Source organism: Oryzias melastigma, linkage group LG3 (assembly GCF_002922805.2).
Source record: "Oryzias melastigma strain HK-1 linkage group LG3, ASM292280v2, whole genome shotgun sequence".
Classification (NCBI taxonomy): domain Eukaryota; kingdom Metazoa; phylum Chordata; class Actinopteri; order Beloniformes; family Adrianichthyidae; genus Oryzias; species Oryzias melastigma.
The window spans coordinates 22,245,062-22,268,554 of NC_050514.1; the positions used below are offsets into that span (position 1 = coordinate 22,245,062).

Genomic DNA, 23,493 nt, shown 5'->3' on the forward strand with positions numbered 1-23,493 from the left:
TTGATGTCACTCAGATCTAAACGAACAGGCAAAAAAAAAGATTTTAGGAAGCAAACATAAACAAGTGTTAATGTCAATGAAGCAACAAAAAAAGACAGATGCAAAATTCATGTAAAGACCGCTTAAAAAAAATTCAATTTTCAAAGCTTCTACTAAAAATCACGACATACATTTCCTTTTGTTTGATATACTTTTACTATCATAGTGCTACAAAGACAAAGACTTAAAATTACCATTATTCTTTATAAATTCTGAATTTTTAAATGCACTTTATGTTTATTAATGCCATATAAGACTATAAAATTGCAAGAAATGTTCTCAAAGAAAGTTAATAAATTTTAAACTTTTGGTTAAACAACTTACTTGCCATTTTCCACTCAACTGGAAAATATATTTTTTTTTATTGAGTTTGTTATGTAAACGTTCATCTAATCAGACTAAAATCTTTGAGACCGTGAATCCAGCATTTTTGCACCTTTTAACTTTTTTTTGTTCAACATGTTGTATTGTTTGTCTCAAGTACTCAATGTTTTATAAATTTACTTCAGTTTTTTTGTATTCTTCCTTGTGCAGTAAATAAATGAATGTAAACTTTTGAGTGAAACAAACTTTCTTTTTTAGTATTTTTGACATTTAGCATATCATGTCTAAAAGATAATCAGCATTACTTAAAAAAAAACTACAAAATTAACCACAAAACAATGTCTACTTTGGTCTTCTAATGACTTCATAAAATAAACATCCTCATATTTTTCTTTTTTGCAGTGCACTGGATTAAGGGAGAGTCTATGTGTTTTGGTGCATGTTCTCATGTTATTGGATTTTTAAAGGTGAGCTGAGAATCCTTGGAGTCATAATGAGCGTCAACCATCATCATAATGCTCTAAAGATGGTGTCAGAATCTGAGAAGTAATATGGTAAAAAATTTACATTGCATTACATATCTTTACTTGTATAAGCAACCCAAGTCATTCTGAGTTTAGGATTCAATGAAGAGTGGTTGGGAAATAGGATGAGGTTTGCCCAAGGTCATGAGCCTGATCTGTAACCAGGACACCATGTCTGAGTGAGATGTGCATTCGTCTTTAAGTAACTGCAACCACCATAATACCTTTGAAATGTCAATCATTCAAACACTTCAATATCCTTTCCAGACTCTTATGAGATGGAATAATTTATTTAACTCAAAGTGAGTAATCTTTTGATGTATAAATGTCCTGTCAAAATAGCAGGAAAATATTGGGCTTTATAAATTAAGTTGTGGAAATATGTAATGGCAGGCAATTTAAATGAGTAAAGAGTTTTTCTGCAGATGCAACTGCCTAAGTGGTGTGTGTGGAGCATGCTTTAGCAGACTGGAAAGGTTCAGATTAACATAGTGGGAGAAGAATTCAATACAGACTCAATGTCAGCTGATGGTAGACTCTAGAAAGGTAAGGAAGGGCTGAAGATATTCTTTCAGTTTGTGTCTTGGATTTTCTGTTACAGCAAGATTACAAAACAACTGAAACTGATCTAATATTTAGTATTCTAGTTTGACTTCTTGTAACTGATTTTAGAGCATATTTTGCCTTATTTTTTAATCTTTTTATTGAACTTTCAAGATATTTTCTATTAAATTTAAATGACAGTGAGAAGTCATCACAGTTCCAAATCCATTTTTCTCTTTACTATGCCAAATAAATATTTTGGCAACCTCTAAGTTTTTAGGAAGTAATTTAATTGTTTTGTTACGACATTAAAGAAAATGTTAAATATTTTCTTATTTTGCATGTTTTAGCTTGTGCTGTGTGATCTAAACCAAATGTTTGTTATTGTTACCCAAGTTAAAATAGCCTAATAAAACTGTCTCAAACACTTTTTTCTGTTTTATTTAAAATATTTTTTTCACAAGTATTATTTTCTGAAAAGTCTAAAAATGAGTGACACAATGTCAATTTTATGACAGTTTTTTTTAACCAAATTAAAAAGAATAGAAGTTGAGCTTGTGAACAGAATCTTTGTGAAAATATTTCTTGACATGTGGTTATAATCACTTTTCTTCACATGTGACTGAAATACACGGGGAAACGGAGGAATTATATATTATTAATGCCTTCTCTCATTAATTAAAATGCACGACTTTTTGTGTTCTGCCATCACCTCTCACTTCGGTTCTCTTTCACCACTCAGACTTGCTCCATTTAATTTTGCTTTAGGTTAGTTTTTTTTTCATGAACAAACACTTAAAGTTTCTAAGATCGTTCAGTTAAAAGACCTTTTTGTCTAAGTGGAGCTTTATTTATACTCGTGGCACTTCTCTGTTAGAATGTACATATTCAGACCCACACGTGCACACGCAGACACACTCTTAGATCACATAGATGGTGTGAACATGGAAGAAGACAGAAGAGAGGGAGCTGTCCAACACAGCTGAGTTTATGTTCACAGGAGCCGTCTGTCTGTTCTACAGAGGCTGGAATTCACGGGGACCAAATTACATTAAAAAGATGGGTATAAAACTTTAATGGAATGATAAAAAGATGAGGAGAAAGTGTAGATTTTTTCCATTTCTCTGTTCTCTCATTAGCCCTTTATTCCATGCTGCTTCTCTTTTCCTCTTTTTTTGTATGTACAAATTTTTTCCTTTAATTTTTTTTTTACACAAACTATCTTTTATCTATTTCTGTGTCAAAAGTAAAATGATTTGAAAAATAAATGAAATACCAGGAAAACATGGAAGCAAATCAAAACAAACATAAGTGGTTGAACCTAGAATCCACCCTAGAAATAAATGTTTCTTTTAAAATAAAGCTAAATGAAATGTGAAACGTTAGAATTGAATACAACCTAAAGTAATACTGGAGCTGAAGTGGTTTGAGGCATTTTTGCATCAATAGGCAAACTATTAAATTGACAAAAAGCTCTATGATGCAAATATTTCCAACCGACTCTGACTGATTTACCTCTGTTGTTTAAAACCTTCTACAATTTTTTTGAAGCAACAGTCAAAAACTTTTATTGACAAAGGGTACTTCCACTTTGAGTTAATCAATTATGATCTTTAGCCTTACTTTAACTGGTCTGCTAAAAAAGTGGAATTTTCTGGACATCAAAAGCTTTTCACATTTTGTAGAAACTTGTAATGCTAGCAAGAAATGCATTTTCTGAAATGTATGAATATAATATCAATTTTATTGTATTAGTATATCCATCCATCCATCCATTTCTAATTAGTCATGAGTAGTGGGTTGCTAGAGCCTATCCCAACTACTTTAGGGTGAAAGCGGAGAACACCCTGAAGACGTTTCCAGTTGGTCACAGGGATAAACACAGGGACACATTCACTTCTACAGGTCAGTTTAAAGTCACCAATCAGTTGGTGAACTGTGTTTTTTGATTAGGAAGCTGGAGCGTTTGGAGAAACCCAGTGGATGCATAAGGAAAATAAGCAAACTTCACAAAGGTTTCTCAGCGGGAGTTGACTGCAAAATGTAAACAATTAAATAAATATTGGTTAAATGAAAACTAGTTTCAAACTGTGTTAAATCAAGAAAACTATTTCTAATTGTAGCCTGACTCAGAACCCCTGAAAGTTGGTTATCGATGAGGTCTGGTGCTGCATGTGCACTGTAACGCCGGGTTCATACCGGACGCAGAAGCGCTGCGAAGCGGAGTGTGCGTGGTGTCCGCTTCACCACTAGTTCACACCAGACACGTATTTTTTCACAACAGTCAACAGGAGCTTCTGCTTCTACAATTAATTTTAAATTATATATGATTGCATTTTGTCAATCGCAGTATTTTATTGTGAAAAATGTGTTATATTTTGACAGGATTTTCTCGTGTGTCTTGGCATAAATTCCTGCCAGGATTGATAAACAATAGACAAACTGAAAAAAACAAAAGTTTATATAATGTATATAAAAAAGTTGCTTAGAATACGTGTGTGCTACTTATATTTCTTTAATATCTGCATTTGCCTGTGTGTTTTATGTTAATGTGTACATACATGTGTTCACACAAACTTACATTTTATGTATTCTGGTGTGTGTCTGTGTGCACTTGTTTCAATGTATGCAAATCTCAGCAGCTTAACGATAATATATGTGATAATGGTGTGGCTCTAATTAATTTATAACTTTGCACTGAGGAGGCTGCTCCAGTGGCTAATATGATTCTATTACAGCAATTAGCCCACAATGACACAGGGTAGGTCACTCACACACAGACACAAACCTTACAGTATGCAAATGTAACCCGTCCTAGTAGTTCACCCAGGCCTGCGTACTGTTTGCCCTGTTTATATCAAGTTTCTTAGCCTCATTTTTTCTGTACTGGCACACTTTTTGCTAAGCTAAGCCTGCAGGCCCAACCTACAAATGCTCTATAATAATCACCAAAAGAAAAAGGACTCATTTTAATTTTTGGAATTTACAAACTATTTACATTGCATGTCATGTGGTAGATAAGTGTGCATACGTGTAGACGAACACTTACTGTCCTCTGCTGTGCTGAAAGTCTCCCAAGCGCCGGCTGTTTTCCCGTGAAGGTGGGAAACCACCACTCTGAACTGGTATTGTGTGTGAGGTGACAAACCAGTTACATAGTAGTAAAATGTGTCGGTTGCATTGTCCACAAGCCTGGAAACAGAGAGTAAAATAATTTAAAATGACTTCGTAATTCTAATACGTTTGTTAAAAAGTGCATAAATATGGTAATATCCCTAAAATGTCTTCTGTTGTATATTTTTGAATTAAATAATAGCCTTTAAGTGTATCTACATATTAGAATGCTCTTTTTTTACAATTATGGAAATGCCTGGACCTACATGTGCTATAAGAAAGTTGTTAGAGTGGGTGGGCATTAAAATAATGAGAACATTCCTCTGAAGTCTCTGTTTTTTCATTAGTTTAAGGCAAGCATGTCCAAAGTCTGGCCAGTGGGTCGAATGAATGTATGTTCAAATTGCCACCAGCCCACAGGCGCCCGTCATAATATCAATAATATGCGGCCTCCAACAATTTCCAACACTTTGACGCTTACAGTGAGCATTTAATTGTGAAGATTATGCAACATTCATGTGAATGTTTTTTTAAATCACAAATACACATTATTTTTTTATAAATGTACTGAGATATATTTTTGTTTTATGTAAGTTTTGGCCCTCACATTTTCCCCTTAGAAATCTGGCAGATATGTAAAGAGTCTAGACACTCCTGGTTTCAGGGGTTTCTGTTCACTGACTAGTTTGAGCAAAATTCCTCTTTCAACAAGAACATCCAGGTCATAAAAGCATTAAATCTGCCTCCTTTCTAGTCCAACCTGTTGTCAAGGTGAAAATCCAGTACTTTCATTGATGTATTTATTACAGTCAATTCAGTTACAGTGGTTAAATTCTAGTATCAGCACTGGACAGAGCCACAGGCCGTGTGCTTTATAGGATAAGTGTCTAAACGTTATATACTGAATAAAACAGAATCTGAAAGTTGTTCGCATGGCTATTTCTGACTTTTTAATAATTTAAAAACACCCTTTGTGTGCCAAGCTTTTAGATTTGAGGAAGGGCCATCTCGCAATGATAATATTGGGGTAAAAAGAAAGAAAGAAAAAAAAAACAGGCATCATTTAAACTCAGGTGGAAACAAAAAATATTACATTTTGATCACATTGCACAAGCTAAAACATACAAAGCAAAACAACAAAAAAGGAAATAACATTTTAATAAATGCCATCACATAAAAACTTGCTACAGTCTCGTAAAATCATAGAAGAGAAAGTAGAACAAAATGAAAGAATATTGCCATAAATGAGGGACCGTTGACCATTTAGCATCAGATGGATAGAGGGGATGAACGAATGAATAAATCACAGAACAATGAGATTTCCAAAGCACAAAAGGAGGAGGGCATGGCTGTCTGATATATAATACATGTAGCTAGTCATTTATTTATTACCACAGAATGAGAGCCTCCTCTTCTTGGATTAAATTGCAATTTGTTGTCAGGAAGCATGTAATGAATACATATCAGATGCACACCCCTCTTTCTTTTATTCTATAGTAATTTTTTCTACTACACCCCCCCCCACACCCAACACTCCGTCTTTGTTTTTTTGTCTTCTTGACTTTTCACCCTGTCTCTCAGATTCTGTCGATGTTTTTCAGATGTTCTGTCATAATGATGTAACATATGCAGGTGTGCTGCATAATGCACCTGCTTGCTTGTACGTGTGTCTGTGAAGGTGTGTATTCAAATTTTTAGGAAACTGAGTGTTAAGTGTACCATTGGAGTATATCTAATGGATATTTAAGAGATTTCAAAGACTTTTGTGTATTCATGAGCCATCTGTGAGTGAATCAAAACTAATTCAGGTTTCTTAAATACACAGAATATACTGAACTTCTTTAGTATTTTGTACCTGTAAGCTTTGTCTTACCTTACGATCAACCTGTGTGGGGATGTTCTCATCTGCAAGCTGTAGTAAAGTGGACCAGGTGCGTTGGAGTTGGCAGGTGATGTCCAGGAAACATTCAGACTGGTACTGGTTAAATTAACCACAGATGGAGGTGAGAGTCCATCTGGAGCTAAGAGGACATTTGTGATGGTGAGAGAGTAAGAAGACAAACGATTGAAACAGTGATATTGAGTTAAACAGAGCAATATAAAGACATAAAAAAGCACAAGAAAATACATGCATTTTAAAAAAGATTTTTGACATTTGTGCCAAAATATTAACAAAAGTACATAAGAAGATTCAAATAAATGAGTAAACCAGTGAAATATAAGGTGGAAGAGGGTAAAAAAAAAGAAAATTCTTTGCATAAAAAAAATAAAATAAATAGACCTGACAGAAATCAACCACAAAGAAACAACCATAAAAAAGTACCATTCACCGGATGACATAAGAGCAAGTCGCCTGATGTTTTAAGTGACCCTACAATCACACTCGCTCTCCTTTAACCACAAACGCCTGATTGCTGAAGAATCTCATTCTACAGACAGCTCAAAAACAGAAATCAGAAACATAAACGTAGATTTGAAGATGTATTTTACACTGCAGTGGTCATCACGTCAAGATTGCAAATAGATTTCAAGTGTCTAGGTGTAATACAGTCTTTAAACTCTGAGACCCACTCCGAGGAAAACTGTGTTTATGGTGTTTTTAACATGTTCTTGTACCATTTTTCTCATGATCAGGGGCATTTTTAAAGACAATTAATTTTAAAATTTTTGAGCATTTCTTAATTAAATTAAAATGAATCAGGAGCAAATGCAAAAATGCAATTTCAAAAAGTTTTTACAGTAAGTCATACGCTCCCTGCTCTGCTCCGTTCTGATGAACTAGATCCATACATCTTTGTTTACCACAACTCAGAGGCAAATTTCTGATGAACTGCTGCTGCTGTGCAAAAACGTCCTAGAAAGCGACACAAGTTTATTGATTTTGGTGAAAAAAATTGCACCATTATAATAAAAGAGAATACTTAAAATAGATAAAAAGATTATTGGAGTGGGACTTAACTTTGACATGTAAATCAGTTTAATTTTCCCATTCTACTGTCAAATTGTCTATTAAGCAACATTTACTATCATTCATTTTACCGGTAAGTAAATTAAAGCACTTTAACCCAGCTAGTATGTGCGCCTCATCTAGAAAAATTGAATTGTGAATTAACAAATTGTAATCCTTCGAGTCTATCAGCCTTTCCTACACACCTGCATACACACACAGGCGTGCACACACAAAATACATAAATTACAGAGACACACACTGTTGGTGAGCCTGTGTCTCTCTCATGCTGTGTTAGCAGGTACAATATCAGAGGTGTCACTAATCGTTTTAAACTATGCACTTTTATGTTCACTTCTCTCTCTCTGCTCTCCTCCTCCTCTGCTCCTCTGTCTCTTGCTCCACTATCTTCTCTCTGTTCTTTCCTAGAACAAGGACGCATCAAGACAGTTTGCCTTAAAGAAGTCTAAAGAGATGCCAGAGGCACAGAGGTAGAAAGAGAGATGGAAAGAGAGGAAACGTCTGGTATTTAAAATTTATACTTTCTTATGCCTTTGTTTTGAACTTGAACAGCAGAACTTTCCCCAAGTCTCTTTTGTTGCTTTTAGACTGAGATATGCATGTGGAGAAGAATATGTTTGTAAAATTTTCTCTAACATAAGCACTAAATGATCAATAAGCTGATTTAACCATCCCACACACACGTGGGTACTCCAGGTTCATGTGTTCAGACCATTAATACAATGTTGTATTACACAGTTTTAATGTTTAATTATTCTATATTTTTATGAATGTCATCCATTATGAAAAAAAATGCTACAAGAACATGTTAAAGACACAGAGTGGGTCTTTAAAAATTATGTATACATTCATCCATATTTAAGTCTGAGGGTTTTCGATAATTAAGTTAAGTAGGAGTCACTCAGTAAGTGAGCCACCAGTAGAAAACACACAATAATCCCACCTGCATTTGATTTTATGACCACACATTTACATCAGTCAATCTCCAAGTTTCAGAATAAAAGAGAAAACTGGAATGAATCTATACTAAAATCTGAACTTTAAAGATTTTCTTAAATTATCCAACAGGGTTTCAAAGCAACACCCTTTTCCTAAAATTTCCCTCACAAAAATATGCAATCCGTGGAATTTTCATTGATATACAAATATCATTAAAAATGATGGCAAACTCCAGATCATATTGACGTTTTCAATACATTTAAAGAAAATGAACTATGCTAGTAAAAAATGAATTTTTAAAGACTCTTCATCGGTGTACGAAAGCGATTTGTGAATAAAAATGGCTTAAATTATTGTCCAGTGGAAAAGCGTATTCATTTGAAGTTCATTGAATAGCTATCTATATCCTAAGAATCGGCCTATTTATCTAGATCTTCTGTTGGGGTAATTTGTTTTTTGGATCATGACTCATTAAGTTCTCTTCTAAGACCTCTTATGTAAGGATATTGTTGCATTTCCAATGATATCTTGTGTGTTTAGGTGAGATCATGGAAAGTTTTTTTAAAGTGAGTCTATAGAGGTAATAAATTAATGGAGGATTAATCTAGAGATTTATTGGGATTCAGAAAAATAAGTACAGGATAATGGTGGTCCAAAAGAACCACAACAATACTATAATATATAATATAGTAGAATTGCAAGAACTTCAACTTCAGTACTTTTTTTAATGCCAAACACAGAATTGAGATGAAAAACAGAGCAGCAGATCTTCACAATCCTGAAATGGAGTTGAAATGCTCCTGAAGAAGGTTCAGAACAACATCAAACGCTCACTCAATGTATCCATACTTCAGTGCAAGAACTGAAATTTGATGTAAACCCTTCAGAGTTAAACTGTACTTCACCTTACTGTGCCATTGCTTTTGCCCCAAGGGTGTATGTACCTGCTGGGAGTGTAGTAACAGTCAGCGGCAGGCTCTCAACACAGCCCTGAGTGTTACACCCTCTGACGTAGAAGCTGTAGTTTGTGTACGGCTGCAGGTCAGTCACAGACATCCAGACTCCTGCTGTTGAACCTCCATCCGACAAACTTTCACTATCTGACACACACAGATAAATGGAAACAGTCACATATATTAACCTGAGCTTTAAAAAGGAACATAACATTTCATGGTTTTGACTATAATATGTGCATTTTATTTAATTGTTGTAAAGTTTGTGATTTCCAAACTGTGTTCACATTAAACAGGGGTGGCTGAAGCAGGTTCATATTTACTTCCTGGCAAAAGCAAACAGAAGAAATGTATCTATTCTGCTTTGTTAAATATTAGGGGTGTAAAAGGAAGTCGATTGAGTGATATATCACAATATTTCATTTGGTGATACCAGTATCGATCTAAAATACAACAAGACAATATTTATTAATTATTTATGAGTAAACATAGTTCAGCATCTTACTTTTTTTTTTCCAATTAAACCCCCGACCACTAGTTGGCAGCACAGCAAACTGAGTCTCTTTGAGCAGCTCTACACCGCACCAAAATAACACCCGCTTTAAAAAATTATATTATTTTTATTTTTATTAATGTATTATTATTTATTTTTAAAATAAATTATATTAAAAAAAATATATAACATAAAATGTATAAAAAAATAACAGTTTTAAAGTTCTGGAGAAGCTACATTTAGCAATGTTGGAAACAAAGAGCACCTCCCCAATCGTACTTTTAGAACATTATTTGTCAAGGCACATTCATTCTATATATATATAATTATATACATTTTCTTTTTCTTATACTGAAAAATATTTTCCTGTGGAAATCAGACCATATTAACTGTTCGTTTAAGAACAAATATTTCTTAATTTACCAAAAGAAAAGCTTGTATCCAATATGAGATACAGTTGCAGTGCTTAACATTGTGATCATTAAACACAAATAATTTTACCATTTTATTCTTTTTTTCAGAGTCATTTTTTTTAAAAGAAAATAAAAAAGAAAGTAAAAAATTGTTCTGTTACAATCTTGGGATAAATCGCGATACGTAGGGTATCGTAACACAGATATCACGATACATTTAATATCACCAGATTCTTGCCCATACACACTCCTATCTATTAAACATGTGTCGCAAAAAAATACAAATAAAGCTGCAGATTTCAGGGTTTTTAGATGTAATTTCTTTGTTTGATTCTCAGATCTAGCATTCTATTTATAAAGTGATATGTGAATAAAAATTGATCTGATTAATGACTGTTCTGATGATACTATCATTCAAAATTTCTTAAAAATACTCTTAAAAGAAAAGTGATTCATGAAACATCCATTAAAAATTCTGGCAAAAGAAAAAGAATAAGTATTGTGAATAAAAACAAAAAGCAGGCAGAAATTAACCAAGAAGGATTAAACGAGTGAACCTCCATTCAGAGGTTATACAAGCATAGTCAAAGGAAAAAGGATCAGAAAATAACCCAATGTAAGTCCATCCAGTAAATCTTGATGGACACTCACATCCACCACAACAAATTGGTTCTGAGAACTGATGAAGGCCTTTTGCATCAAAGGAACACAGGGTTTTAGGAAAAGCAGAGGGAAACCTTGGTTCTCTCTTTGTTCCATACTTTCTTATCCTCCCATCAACTCATTTTTACCTGTCAGTACCTCTGTGAGCCTGGGATCAAAGTGTATGTGTGATGGTGGATGTGACTGAGAAAGAGACTGGGTAAATATGCAAAAGTAAAGTCAGAATAAAAACAAAAACATGGATATGTGTATTCATTCTTCCTCTTTTCATTTCATAGCTTCCTGTTGTATTTTTATTTTTTTTGACCAGTTTTGTTATTTTCATAACTTCGACTGTTCTACATGCAATACCCTCGAATACATTTATGGAAATATGGGCTTCTCATCTCCCTTTTTCCTATACTCTACAGTCACATTGCTAGTTGTCTTTGTTCTTCCTTCGATCCATTGTTTTGCTCCTCGCTCATCATCTCCACTCTAAAGTCTCAGGCAATATCAAAAAAGCTTGTCTTTTCACTGTCAGTCTGCTCTGATTACTTTTCCTCTCACTTTCTAGGTTCATGTCTGACTTTCTGTAAAAGTTGGCTGTTGCTTGGACACAGGATTGAGTGTAGCCGCACGCCTGTGTACAAATGAATATATATTTCTCTACACACTCCACTGCCATCAAGACATTGTCAATGTTATGTTAACTGTACTCTGTTATAAATACTAGTTTATGCTTTTGAAGATATCTATATGGACGGTTCCACAATACCAAGGCAGGTATGTTTCAAAACACTTCAAACTCAATATGGTGTTACAAAAAACACTGAAGTGGAAAAAAAAAACAAAAAATAAAATAAGATAAAATATAGTTTATTTTGGTATGGGATGACATATTAAATCAGGATGTGCTGCATTGAAATGCATTTTATTTAAAAGCAACAATATCTGTAAGCAACTTCTGCTACGTCATAAAAACATGTCTGTAAAAGTGTTAACTCTCATGTTAGCTTTAGTGCATGACAGATAATAAAAAACTGGAATAAATATATGGCTTTTATTTTTCCTTAAAAGTCTTTTTTTATGTAAAAAAAACCAAAAACTTTATTTGTGGAGCACTTTTCTGACAGAAGTAGCTCTCAGTGATTCACATTAAAACCATTTTTCGAAATTTAAAAACCCAAACGGAATTTTATAAAACATTTATAATGCACATATCTCCACCCCAACACACTCACATACAACATGATAAAGTGTAAAATGAGACACAGATAAGATAAAAAATGAAATAAAATAAAAAAAAAATCACAGAATTTATTTGAAGAAATAATACAGGTGAAGTTTTAGTTGAGATTTTTTTGTTCTTCCTACCCTTTTAACAGTGCTGTGTAAAAAGCAAGAGTCTAGAAAACAGCCAACTGCAGTGTTACCTTTGCTTTTGTAGTACAGTGTGTAGTTCAGATGTCCGTTTGCTCTTGGAGGGGCTGTCCAGCGGGCTTGGAGTGATCTGGCACTCTGATTGGTCAGTTCCAGCAGAAGAGGACCGTCTGGAGCCGACTCTAAAGTCCGCATCTCCACCTTATTGAGGAAAAGTGTGGAAAAGAAGCAGGAAAACTCTGTTTTACAAAAGCAAAGGTGGTCACAGTGAAAATTTGCTTTGTAGAAAAATGTTTTAAGAGACGGATGCTTATGCAAATAAAGAGTTAGAGCAAATAACTAATATAAACAGTTTATCTAAAAACACTTTACACATCCAGTCAGCTTTATTTGAATTCATACTCATCCTTTCTCCAGCTGTCTCCTCTATAACTTCTCCTCCAGTGCAACCTTTCCATTTAAATGGTTTTCTCTGACCGATTTCTCAATCAAAACTGTTTGTCCATAATTCTTTTCTTTGCCTTTCTCCTCATCCTTCTCCCTTCAACACCTCTTTTCATCCCCCACTCCGTCTTTTATGTTGTGTCAGCTGTTTCCAGTGTTTGATTAAAGATGAGGCCTGTATTGAAAATATGCCCAAAATATGGCCTGTCACGGGAGACGCCATTGAGCACGGTGTGGCATTTCCTACCAAATGTCACCGTCGCCACGACTACCCTCGTTATTGAACTGGGAGAATCGATCACCTTTATGGTGGCTAAATGACACACTTCTGCATGCGGAGACCTGCAGCCACAACCCGTGGCTGCACGCTTTTGTCCATTCAACTGGTTCCTGTTTTCAATTTTACTGTTTCAGATTTTTCTTTTTTGATGGAAAACATGTGACGGAGTATTATGGGTATTATAATTAAGACTTTAAAGTTGTAAATTTATTAGAAAAAAAGTCGTACCTGTTAAATTACAAAAAGGACTTTAAAAGTCATAGGCTAAATTTGTGTTGTTTTATTTAGGATATTTGTTTTAAAGTCGTAAATTTACGACTATAAAAGACAAATTTATGAGAAAAAAAAGTCAAGTTTAAGAGAGAAAACACCAAAGTTTTATGTTTACTTCAACTGTGCTTGAAGATGAAAGATGGGGCCATTTTGTGATGCTTCATTTCTGGATTGGTTTAAAAAGAAGAAATTCTGAACCTTTTGGCGACTTAAAATCAAATTTCTGTCAGATTAACTGACTTTCTGTGGGTTCGATGGAGTTTCATATTCGAAAGAAGGAGCTCAGAAAGACATGTTTGCAGAACCACCACTTTATTCTGCCCATTCCCTTCACATACCCAGGAGTCCATTTATCACCTTACGTCATGTAACTGTCATGACGTAATAACGTAAATCTCGTAAATTTACGAGATTTAAAGTCGTTAATTTAAGAGAAAAATAAAGTAGTACATTTGCGAGAAAAGAGTAGCAAATGTATTACTTTCAATCTTGTGATATTATCTTTTTTTGTGGCCCTGATAAATAATTTTTTGATGAAATAAAAACAAATAAATGTACTTTATTATTCTTTTTTAATTACATATGAACTTTTTAAAGCCAACAGGACATAAGCCAAGTATGATAATGTGGTTTGGCTTCACATTTAAATATTAACTAACAAGTGATTGACTGACCATGGGCCCTTTGCCACAGCCCTGTGCTGTGCAGGCCTGCAGTCTGAGTATGTGTCGACTCCATGGAGAGAGTCCCTCCACCACGAAGAACCTCTCAGAGGAACTAGAATTCACTTTTAGAACCCCATCCAGCCAGAGGCCATAACTAGTGATGACACCTGAAAGAAGAAAAAAGATAAGGTAATGCAAAACATACAAAATTTGGCTAAACACCTTCCATGATAAACTATTTTTTTGTAATTTTTAAAGCACATTAGGCTTCCATTTATAGCAAACCGGTCTTGCAATTTTTATTTTTTTGGCATGCTGCAAAGCATTGTGGGTCCCTGTATCACAATGCAAATGAAAACTGACTTTGAGGCTTCAAACCTGCCAGTTAGTGTGTCCTACAGATGGAAACAGCATGGAAAAGACAATTGTAACCATAGGCATTACACCAATGAAGGACAGTGCGACAGGATTTAACACACCAACACAAATGAGTGTGCACATACGTGTGCCCACATAGACACATCCATGTAAACAACACACATGCTTAGATAGAAAAATGCCCACACACGCACAGCAGCATAATAATTACGTGACGTTAGGTTTATTGAAAAAAAATAAAAAAGCACTGTGCCAAATGTGCTTTTCTATAATAAAAATGCATACAAGGGGCTCAAAAGATCAGTGCTAAGAACTAAGAGTCTATTCTGCTTTAATCATGTGTGGGTTTTATTACTGCTCAATGCAGACGTACTATCAGAGAAGTGAAGACACAAAAACCTCACAAATGCAAGTTATCGCCGAGGCTCTTAATGTGGCCAATCACATGCATGTGAGGCTGTGTGCAGACACATGCATGTGTTTGTGTGTGTGAATCAGCCCGTATCAGTATTGGCTGTAATAAAGACAGGTTGGGAAATGAAGCAGCGAATGCATAACAGGCTTATTTCCCATCTTTGTCTGCGTGTTGCCCCGACCTAATCCCCGAGAGGATTATCCCCACAAATCCCTGCAGAATTGGGGAGAAGGGGGGAGACAGACGGAAAATAACGCACGCTCTCACTCCTCTGGAACCCATCATCATCGTTACTGTTGCCTTTCATTTATTTAAAGAAAGAAAGAAAGACAGTGTGGGAAAAAAAACTCAATTTTCCAGAAAAAATTAAATCTTATAATGTGGTTATCATGATTAAGTGTCCCATATTAAACATTTATGTCATCAGATGAGAAAAGCCAATTATTTGGGCGAACACACTCAGAAGACAGAGCAAAATGCATTCATGCAAATTACAATAGAACACACAAGATTTTCTTTATACCAACATGACATGAAAAATGACAAGTTAAATGCATGACAATCAAAATAGTTTGAATTGTTTCAAAATTTTAACTATTGACTTTATTGACGTAGATTATTTGCAACATTTTCATAAATAGGAACACTTGAACTTGCAAAACTGCATTTTAAAAATTGGTTGAGTGCATTTTTTTATGTCAAGCTTTAGTTTTTTCTAAAACCTGACATAAAATTCCTTAAAGTTCATTAAAAGATTGTAATTGAGTTAAAAAAGTTTTGATTCTTCCCTTGGTAAGAATGGAGGCAGCATAACAACATACCAGTCAATCAATGTGAAACACAGGAAATGATTAACAGAATTTAGCAGAACAGGAGCTTGTAATTACCTTTTTTCTTTATATTCAATTATAAATGTAGTTTTATTCAGAACAATTGATTTAAATTGACTTTTTTCTCCGTTTTCTAAGATACAGAAAAGTAAAACTTTGAATCCTTTCCAGCATGTAGCCCGGTCCTAACAACTACCTGTTCCCTTTAAATAAACCACTTTACTGCTAATATGCTGCTTAAGATGCTCTTCTTATGACATTAGTGCATCTTTATAGCTACTCCCCTTACAAATGATACTTAAAATTCTGCTATTGTGATTTTTTTTTTTTTGTATCCCTACACGCAAAAGTGAGTCTGTTCCTGTGAATGTGAGCGCCTGCAGGATGCAGTTCTCTGTTCAGTCAAAAGGGAGCACTTTTCACCCACTTAAAGGAGCTGGATGAAGAGCCATCGTCTCACTACCGAGATCTGTTACTTCAAACTAAAACTCTTTCTCCTTTTAATCTGTTTTTTTTACTTGACTTTTTGAGTCATTTATACCAAACTCTTTTTGCGCTCCTGTTTACATCATTTTTTGGGCTTCACCTTCTCCAGTCTCCCTCTTACTCCTTACATTACTACCTTGCTGTTATCTTTTTTAGTGCATATATGAAACATATTCTTTGTAATAAAAAGCCTTTAAGTAAATTTTAGAAACACGAAAACAAAAAATTGAAATAATCCAATGTGAATGTTTTTCATAACTTGTAGCTCAAATTGGACATTAAACATGAACCTCATTTGCTTTGTGTTTTCTGGACTTGCATGTTACCATTTGGAGTGTGAGGGGGACTCCAGCTGACGTTGAGAGCATGTGGTGACAAAGGGGTGACCAGCGGTGCAGGGACATTTTCAGGGGTGCTCTCCTCAGTCTGAGCCTGACTCGGGGGGCTTAACGTGCACCCTCCTCCTGTGCAAGCCTTCCAAGCACAAATACAGACTTGAGTGTAACACTGAAATAAAAGAAAAGCAACATGTTGGGGATCAAGTTCACTTACAGCGACTGTAATGACGTAGGATGTCCCAGGAGTTAAGTTTCGGAGAGTGTGGTCTTCAACAACTGCAGTGCTGTTGTAGGCCAGCAGTGGCTCTGCCCCATCTGGTGAAAGGTAGATCGAATAGAACTCCAAGACGCCATTTATCTGCGACGGACGCAACCACCTGAGAAGGTGAGAGAAGGAGGTCACATTTATCCCAATGGAATTACAAATCCTTGACATTTTTTGCAAAATAATGTATCTATTTTGAATCTAAACTTAATTAATTCACATGTAGATTGGCACCAGAAGGACATCCCTACAAACATGATGTACATGAAGATTTAATATTTTAAAGTTTTGTATAAATATTAACATTTTTGTAAACCTACAACCTATAAACAGAAGGAGCCAAAAATGTTAAGGTTTTATTTTACAATTTGTTACAGTTTTCATCTTTAAAGGCAAAGCAACATTTGTTGATCTCATGCTGTTTTTTTGTTCTCATGTTATGTTGCCCTTAAGGCAGAGGTCTGCAGCCTTTAATACTAAAAGACCTAAATATCCCAGTTTCTTACTGACCAGAACCCAGCAGGAGACGCAAAAATCCACTTTAGAATTAAGAAAAATACACTTCAGGTTTTTTGTGGACATCATGCCATTCATTTTATAATCAAATTATTTACACATTTTTCTATCTATAAACAACTTTTAGGTTTTTTTTTTTTTTTTTAACTTATGACAGCAGCAGAAACAAATCCTTTCAAAATAAAACACACCCAGTGTCAAATGAGAACCTTATGCTACAGCAAATTTACGTGAATTAAAAATGATGATTTTGGTCCATTTTCATCCTTTATCTGCTTTTACTTCCCTTTGAAGACAAACTTTGATTCTGATCAGCAACTAGACCCTGTTGTGCTGCAGACCATAATGTAAATGTGAACTTTAAGTTTATTAAAGATACACCACTCTGACAGAATTCAAACTTTTTTGCCATAATAGTTATCTGACATGTTAAAAATCCAAACAGGAATTAGAAAAAGTAATTACCTAAAACAAATTAAGCATAACTACTAAACCCTTATTTTTCTCCAAATTGTCAGCATTTTTCTTCTAAGCTGCAGAGCCACAATAGAGATAATGCGGCTCTGGAGTCTCTGCTTTGTGGTGATGAAATAAATGTGAGCGTTTTTTCTCAGATTTTAAAAACTGCAGTAATCTATATTTAGTAATTGCATTTGGTTTTATTTATTGATCGACTTCCTATTACTTTCCAACAGAAGTACAGTCTTTTTGGGTGGTTACAAAGATAAGTCATATTTTTTAAAGTAAGTAATTTCTTTCTTTGTCCTCTGTAATCATTATTTATTGTGTGAATATTAGCATGTATGGGAAAACATGTATTTTTTTATTTTCAAGTTGTGATCTAATAATGCAGAGTGGCTAAGCTTGGCAGCGATGGGATTTCAGAGTTTCCATATCGGCTTGTTTGTGTACAAATATGTTTCATTCCGACAGCGTTAGGTGAGAGCAGGGGATAAATCTTGGCCGTGCTCTCTGCGCAACCTGCAGCCTTTCTGAAATTTTCTCACAGTCTCTCACCCTCGCATGTTATGCATCTTCATCTGTTTTCTGTGTAATTTCCTGAAGCATCCTTGCATTTTATTTTCCACTTGCTCCTTTGTTGGTCTTCTAATTCTTTCATAGTTGTGCCCCTCTCTACCTTTTTATCTTTTCTCACAGTCACAGAGGAGTAATATTGACCAAGTATAATCTCTCAACATCTGCCTATTACCAATGTGCTAACAAGGCAATAAGCAGCCTTCCCACATAAGTTGTAGTTCAAAAACATTATTTTTTTAATCTCGTGCTTTATCTCTATAACAATATTACCTGTCAAAATGTAAACATTTATAGCACAAAATTTTTGCTTTCATTGCTTCATTAAAATGTCCAAATCAAGCAAGCTCCCACTTCTTCACATCAATCTCAGACAAACGCTCAAACACCTATTCTTTGTGGATACATTTACCTCTCAAGTTCAGCATCTGCAGTGGAATCGGTTACAAATGACAAGACGATGAATTACATCAACTCTTCCACATACTTTTGATGGAGGCTGGGCTGTGATCTGTCTTCATTGACGCCTCCTTCAGAAGGTTAAAGGTCAAACACTTGGGAATATTTTGCATGGTAAACACAGCTGCAAAAGATCACTGTCTCTCCATCACTGTCTTTGCATTTTGCCAACACAGCACTTGTGAAAAGCAACTTTAACATATTTTTTTTCTAGTGACTTTCAAGTATTCCTATAACTTTTACTGGTGTGATTCCTTTAGTAAAGGATTTATTATTTTTATCTTTAAAAAAGCAAAATAAGAAGTTAAATTAACTAAATTTAATCCACTTAACACTAAAATGAACTTGAATTAACCTATTTTTACCAAAAAAAAAAAGACAGTTTTAAATGATACATTTTTTAACCAACCATCAAACACCTGAATTCGTTGTTGGTTTTGGTGCTTTGTAGGTGTTGTAAAACGCCTGTGTTGATGCCCAAATAACGTCCATCTTAACTTCACTTTCTCCTTGAGTCTTTCTCACAGACAATTCAATGGCAGACACAGTTTCATCTCACTCTTCTGTAACCGATTGTGTTGATGAAGATTCATCCAGGTGACATATTGAAATAGAGGCATGATATCAGTCTTCTCTTCTTGAAAAAAGAAAAGGTCAATTATCCAAAAAGTTTAATCAGACTGATCTTTTGATTGATTAAATCCATCCTGAGTTTTGGTTGTAAGGATTGATTGTCCTATTTGATTTATTTGAATTCAAACATGTTTTCTTAGTTTTTGTCATGTTTTCCTTTCAAATATGGGTCCCCTTGTCTGTCACTCCAGGTTCAGGTTGTTAATTATCCACAGCTGTCTTCATTCAATTAATCATAATTTATGTAGGTGTGTGGTCTTCAGTTCATCCTGTTCTAGTCATTTTCTATGTGACTCTTTTCAATTGATTCTCTCTTTCTTCATATTTTAGTTTGTTTATTAGATGTTTTAAGTTCCTCCTATCAAGCCTGGTCTCATGCATTTTAGCTCCTACACCCTTATTGAGAGAAATGTATCTCGTATTCTTTTTTTTTCTCCCTATGGATGTTTTCTTCTTTTTTTCAGAGCTAACAGCCATACTGGACTTAGTTTTAACTGCTGCACATGTGCTCTGTAACCAAACTATACTAATGTCTTCCAACCTTTAAAGGTGGGTAGAAATATTAAAAGAAGCAGATAAATTGACAGGTTGTCACAACACAGTTTTTACATTTTAAAGTATTTGTTTTTAATGCTTTTAACGTGTGAAGCACCTTGTGACCTCGTGTTATATCAATAAAACTTACTTACTGTGCACATGCCAATGTTTCTTGTAGGTACACTGATGTGTTCCTGGTAATCGTGGTTAAACCCCAACCTACTTTTGACTGAAATCAATAATTACATTTTTTAGGAATGTTGGGCTGTATGGTGGAGAAGTGGTTAGCACTCTTGCTTCACAGCAAGAGGACCCTGGTTTGAATCCCAACTGAGACCTTTCTGTGTGGAGTTTGCATGTTGTCCGTGTATGTGTGATGGTTTTATCTAAGCACTCAAGTTTCCTCCCACAGTCCAAAAACATGCTTCATAGGTTAATTGGTCGCTAAAAAGCACCGATGGGCAAACTTTCTTACTCGAGGGCCACAAAGGGTTCTAAAAATTGACAAAAGGGCCAGACCAAGAGCAGATTTGTGGCATGCTTTGATAATTCACTTCATAAAGAAAGAAATAACACAAGATCTGGACAAAAACACGCCTTAAATTTGATTGAAAATTACTTTAAAACAGAACATTTTGGAGTTTTTATTTAAAAGCTTTGTTTTTTGTTCTTATTTTAGTGTCATTTTCACCAATAGGTCCCTTAGGGAAACTCAGGGAAATGTTGTGTTCAAATGGTGTTGGAATAATCTAAAAAATGACTGTAAGACTTGGAAACCACTAATGAATATCGTACGAATAACAAATCCTGAATGCTGAATAACTTTCTGCGCCTGAAGAAAGGGGAACTTATCTGCACTGCGCCATCTATGGAGAGACACCTGAATTACAGGGAAAATAAAACATTAATACAGGTAATCAAAATAATCTATTCCAATTTTGTGGGCCATAGTAAATAGTTTAAAGGGCCGCATATGGCCCCTGGGCCATAGTTAGCCCACCGCGGCTCTAAAGCAAGGATGGACAACTCCAGACCTCGAGGGCCATGGCCTGGATATCTGGAAGTCATGCACTGACCATTGAGGCCTGGATGTACCCATACCTGCTCAAAAGTGTACCTTGTGATTGTGATTGTGTACCCTGCTACAAATTAGCGACCTATCCAAGGTGTACCCCACCAACAGTAGTTGGGACAGGCTCCAGCAACCCCACGACCCCAAAAGGGATACTGGGTTAAGAAAATAGATGGATGGATATAAATATTTGTTGAAAATATACCTATAAGGTTTTGGTTAATACTACAAGTCTGTGCATGTACTTACTCAACAAATATAGTCCGAGAGTCCAGCGGGGTTAGAGTTGGTGCATGCAAGGGTCCAGGAGGAAGCTGAGAGGTCAGAGCTGTAACTTGGGAACTGTTTGTACAACCCATGGAAGTGCAGGCACTTAGAACCAAGAAATGGGTGGAGTACACACCAAGACCTTCGAAAGCAAACAAATGAGTTGAAAATTACAAGTGAAAATGCTGCAAACTAACAACTCAGATGATCTGAAATGATGTAAACTTGACATTTTCCTTAAAATGTCTGTTAGCTGTGATGATACTACTTTATTTTATTTTAAAAGTTCTTATTAAAATTGTTAACAGTTAGTCCTCTTATAATCCCTTCAGTCAACGTGAGTTTTAAATCCTGCAGAATAAAATTAGAACATGTATGTTATCATATCTTTATGAACATGTACACCATTTGTCTATAATTATCTCATTTAAATATTGTGTCTAATGACTTTCAAGTGTGTGTTGATTTCCTGGATATCATGAGTGTGTGCACAATGATTTGAATGTCTTGCCCTGTATGTAATAGTGTAAATGTATATTTATGAGCAGTGCTCTAGTCTCGATTGTGTGACATGTGTTTCATACCTTCTTTAGGTCTCTTTAGTGGAAGCTTTCAAAGCACATTGTATGTGTGTGTGTCACTGTTTAGTCTCCTTTGTTTCTCCGCTGCTTCATTTTTAATGTGTGTGTGTTTAGCCTTCTTTTTCAAAGTGCTATTCCCAAGGTGTGGACTGAGACACTCTTTCCTCTTTCAAATGCTAATCCCTCACTCCATTTTCCTTTCTACAGTTTCCCCATCTCTTTACTCCAAGGCCCCATAGCTCCGCGGCAAACGCACACTCGTGCACACGTGCAGACAAACAAACAAAAATTGCACTGTCCCCTCTTTTACCAGTGATGTTATGGTGTCTGTTTTTCCCTCTATACACCATTTGGTCGTTGTGATAAAGGAGGTAATGAGTAATCTCTCCGTTGGGCCTGTAGGATAAAAAGTGAAATAGAGATAGTTTGGAAATTAAATCAAACATAAACTGATTTTTTTTATATTCAATGTTTGATTGGTTAACTTTCATTGAAACTCTTACAATTGGATAAACTAAAATATTTTTGGTACTTGGTTTGGTTATTTTTAAACTTTTTAAGTTGACAAAAAATACATTTCTTGTACTATTCATAAAGACATTGCAAATAGAGCTTGACATTTTAATTATTACATTATTCACATTCTACAAAGGTTCATTGTATGACAAAATATTGGGAGTATAAGTGTTAGTTGGGGGGTAGAAATAAAATGGTTTATTCCTGAGGTAAAAAGGGGAAAAGAGAAATGGTTTGAGTAAGAACTCACCTTCCTGGTGGTTCCCAAGTTACAAAAAGAGCCGAAGGAGAGGAAACTGCTGATGGAGAACACACTCCTTCTGGGGCTAAAATAGAAAAAAAAGGAAAGAAATATTAAAGTCAAGGAACACATTGTACTAAAACGAATACTCTGTTTTTTTTTTTTTTTTTATTTAGCACCATTTACCTGCCATTTAATATTACAATAAATGGCAGGTAAAGTAATATAAAGTTATAAAGTGTGTACACACAGTTAGATCAAATTATTTTTGCAGATGACATTTCTTTAAGTTGTCCCACTTAAAAAGATAAGAATAGTCTGTAATGTTTATTATTGCTACTGTGAGAAACAGTTTGATTTTTTTTTTTTGAAGAATGCATGAAAATAATTTTGCAAAAAATAAATATTTGGTTAAGAATAAAAGTTTACCTCAATACTTTGTAATGTAACCCTGCTTGAAAATGACAGAGGTCAAATATTTCCTGTAGGTTCTATTCAGGTAGCTGTCACAGTGAAGCAAATAAGTGTTTGAAGACGGTCTATCATCCAGAACGCTGATCCTCAAAGACCTGTTAGTCCACCTTCACTCCACTTATTATCCTAAATTAGAAGCACCTGTTTGAGGTCATTAGCTGCATAAAGACACCTGTCCACCCCTTACAATCAGTAAGACTATGTCTGAATTCTCACCCTAATCCCTCACTGCTAAAAAACTATATAGTGCTGGACTATCTTGTGCCCTGGATTTTACAAGCAATTCGGACACCATGCTCACTACTTTTCTTTTGTTTTTCTAGACACTGGATATGATATGATACCGATTTCACAAAGAGAAAATCGAATAAATACAAACATTTCATGTCTATTTGTTACTCCACTGATGATGAAAATGTGGATAGTTTATTAAAAAAAAACGCATTTAGAAAC

The 23,493-nt window shown here is 35.0% G+C and overlaps 1 protein-coding gene across 1 annotated transcript in view; it reads right to left on the bottom strand.

The window, feature by feature from the left end:
* Positions 1-23,493, bottom strand: part of ush2a (Usher syndrome 2A (autosomal recessive, mild)) — a 191,137-nt gene that overhangs the window by 84,021 nt on the left and 83,623 nt on the right. The window contains exons 40-49 of the mRNA XM_024295925.2: positions 22,576-22,651; positions 22,120-22,205; positions 21,211-21,370; positions 16,659-16,821; positions 16,433-16,580; positions 14,007-14,164; positions 12,389-12,536; positions 9,396-9,551; positions 6,418-6,565; positions 4,480-4,622 (exon numbers count right to left, since the gene is read on the bottom strand). Of these exons, the coding sequence (XP_024151693.1) occupies positions 4,480-4,622; positions 6,418-6,565; positions 9,396-9,551; positions 12,389-12,536; positions 14,007-14,164; positions 16,433-16,580; positions 16,659-16,821; positions 21,211-21,370; positions 22,120-22,205; positions 22,576-22,651 (1,386 nt within the window). The remainder of the gene's footprint in view (positions 1-4,479; positions 4,623-6,417; positions 6,566-9,395; positions 9,552-12,388; positions 12,537-14,006; positions 14,165-16,432; positions 16,581-16,658; positions 16,822-21,210; positions 21,371-22,119; positions 22,206-22,575; positions 22,652-23,493) is intronic.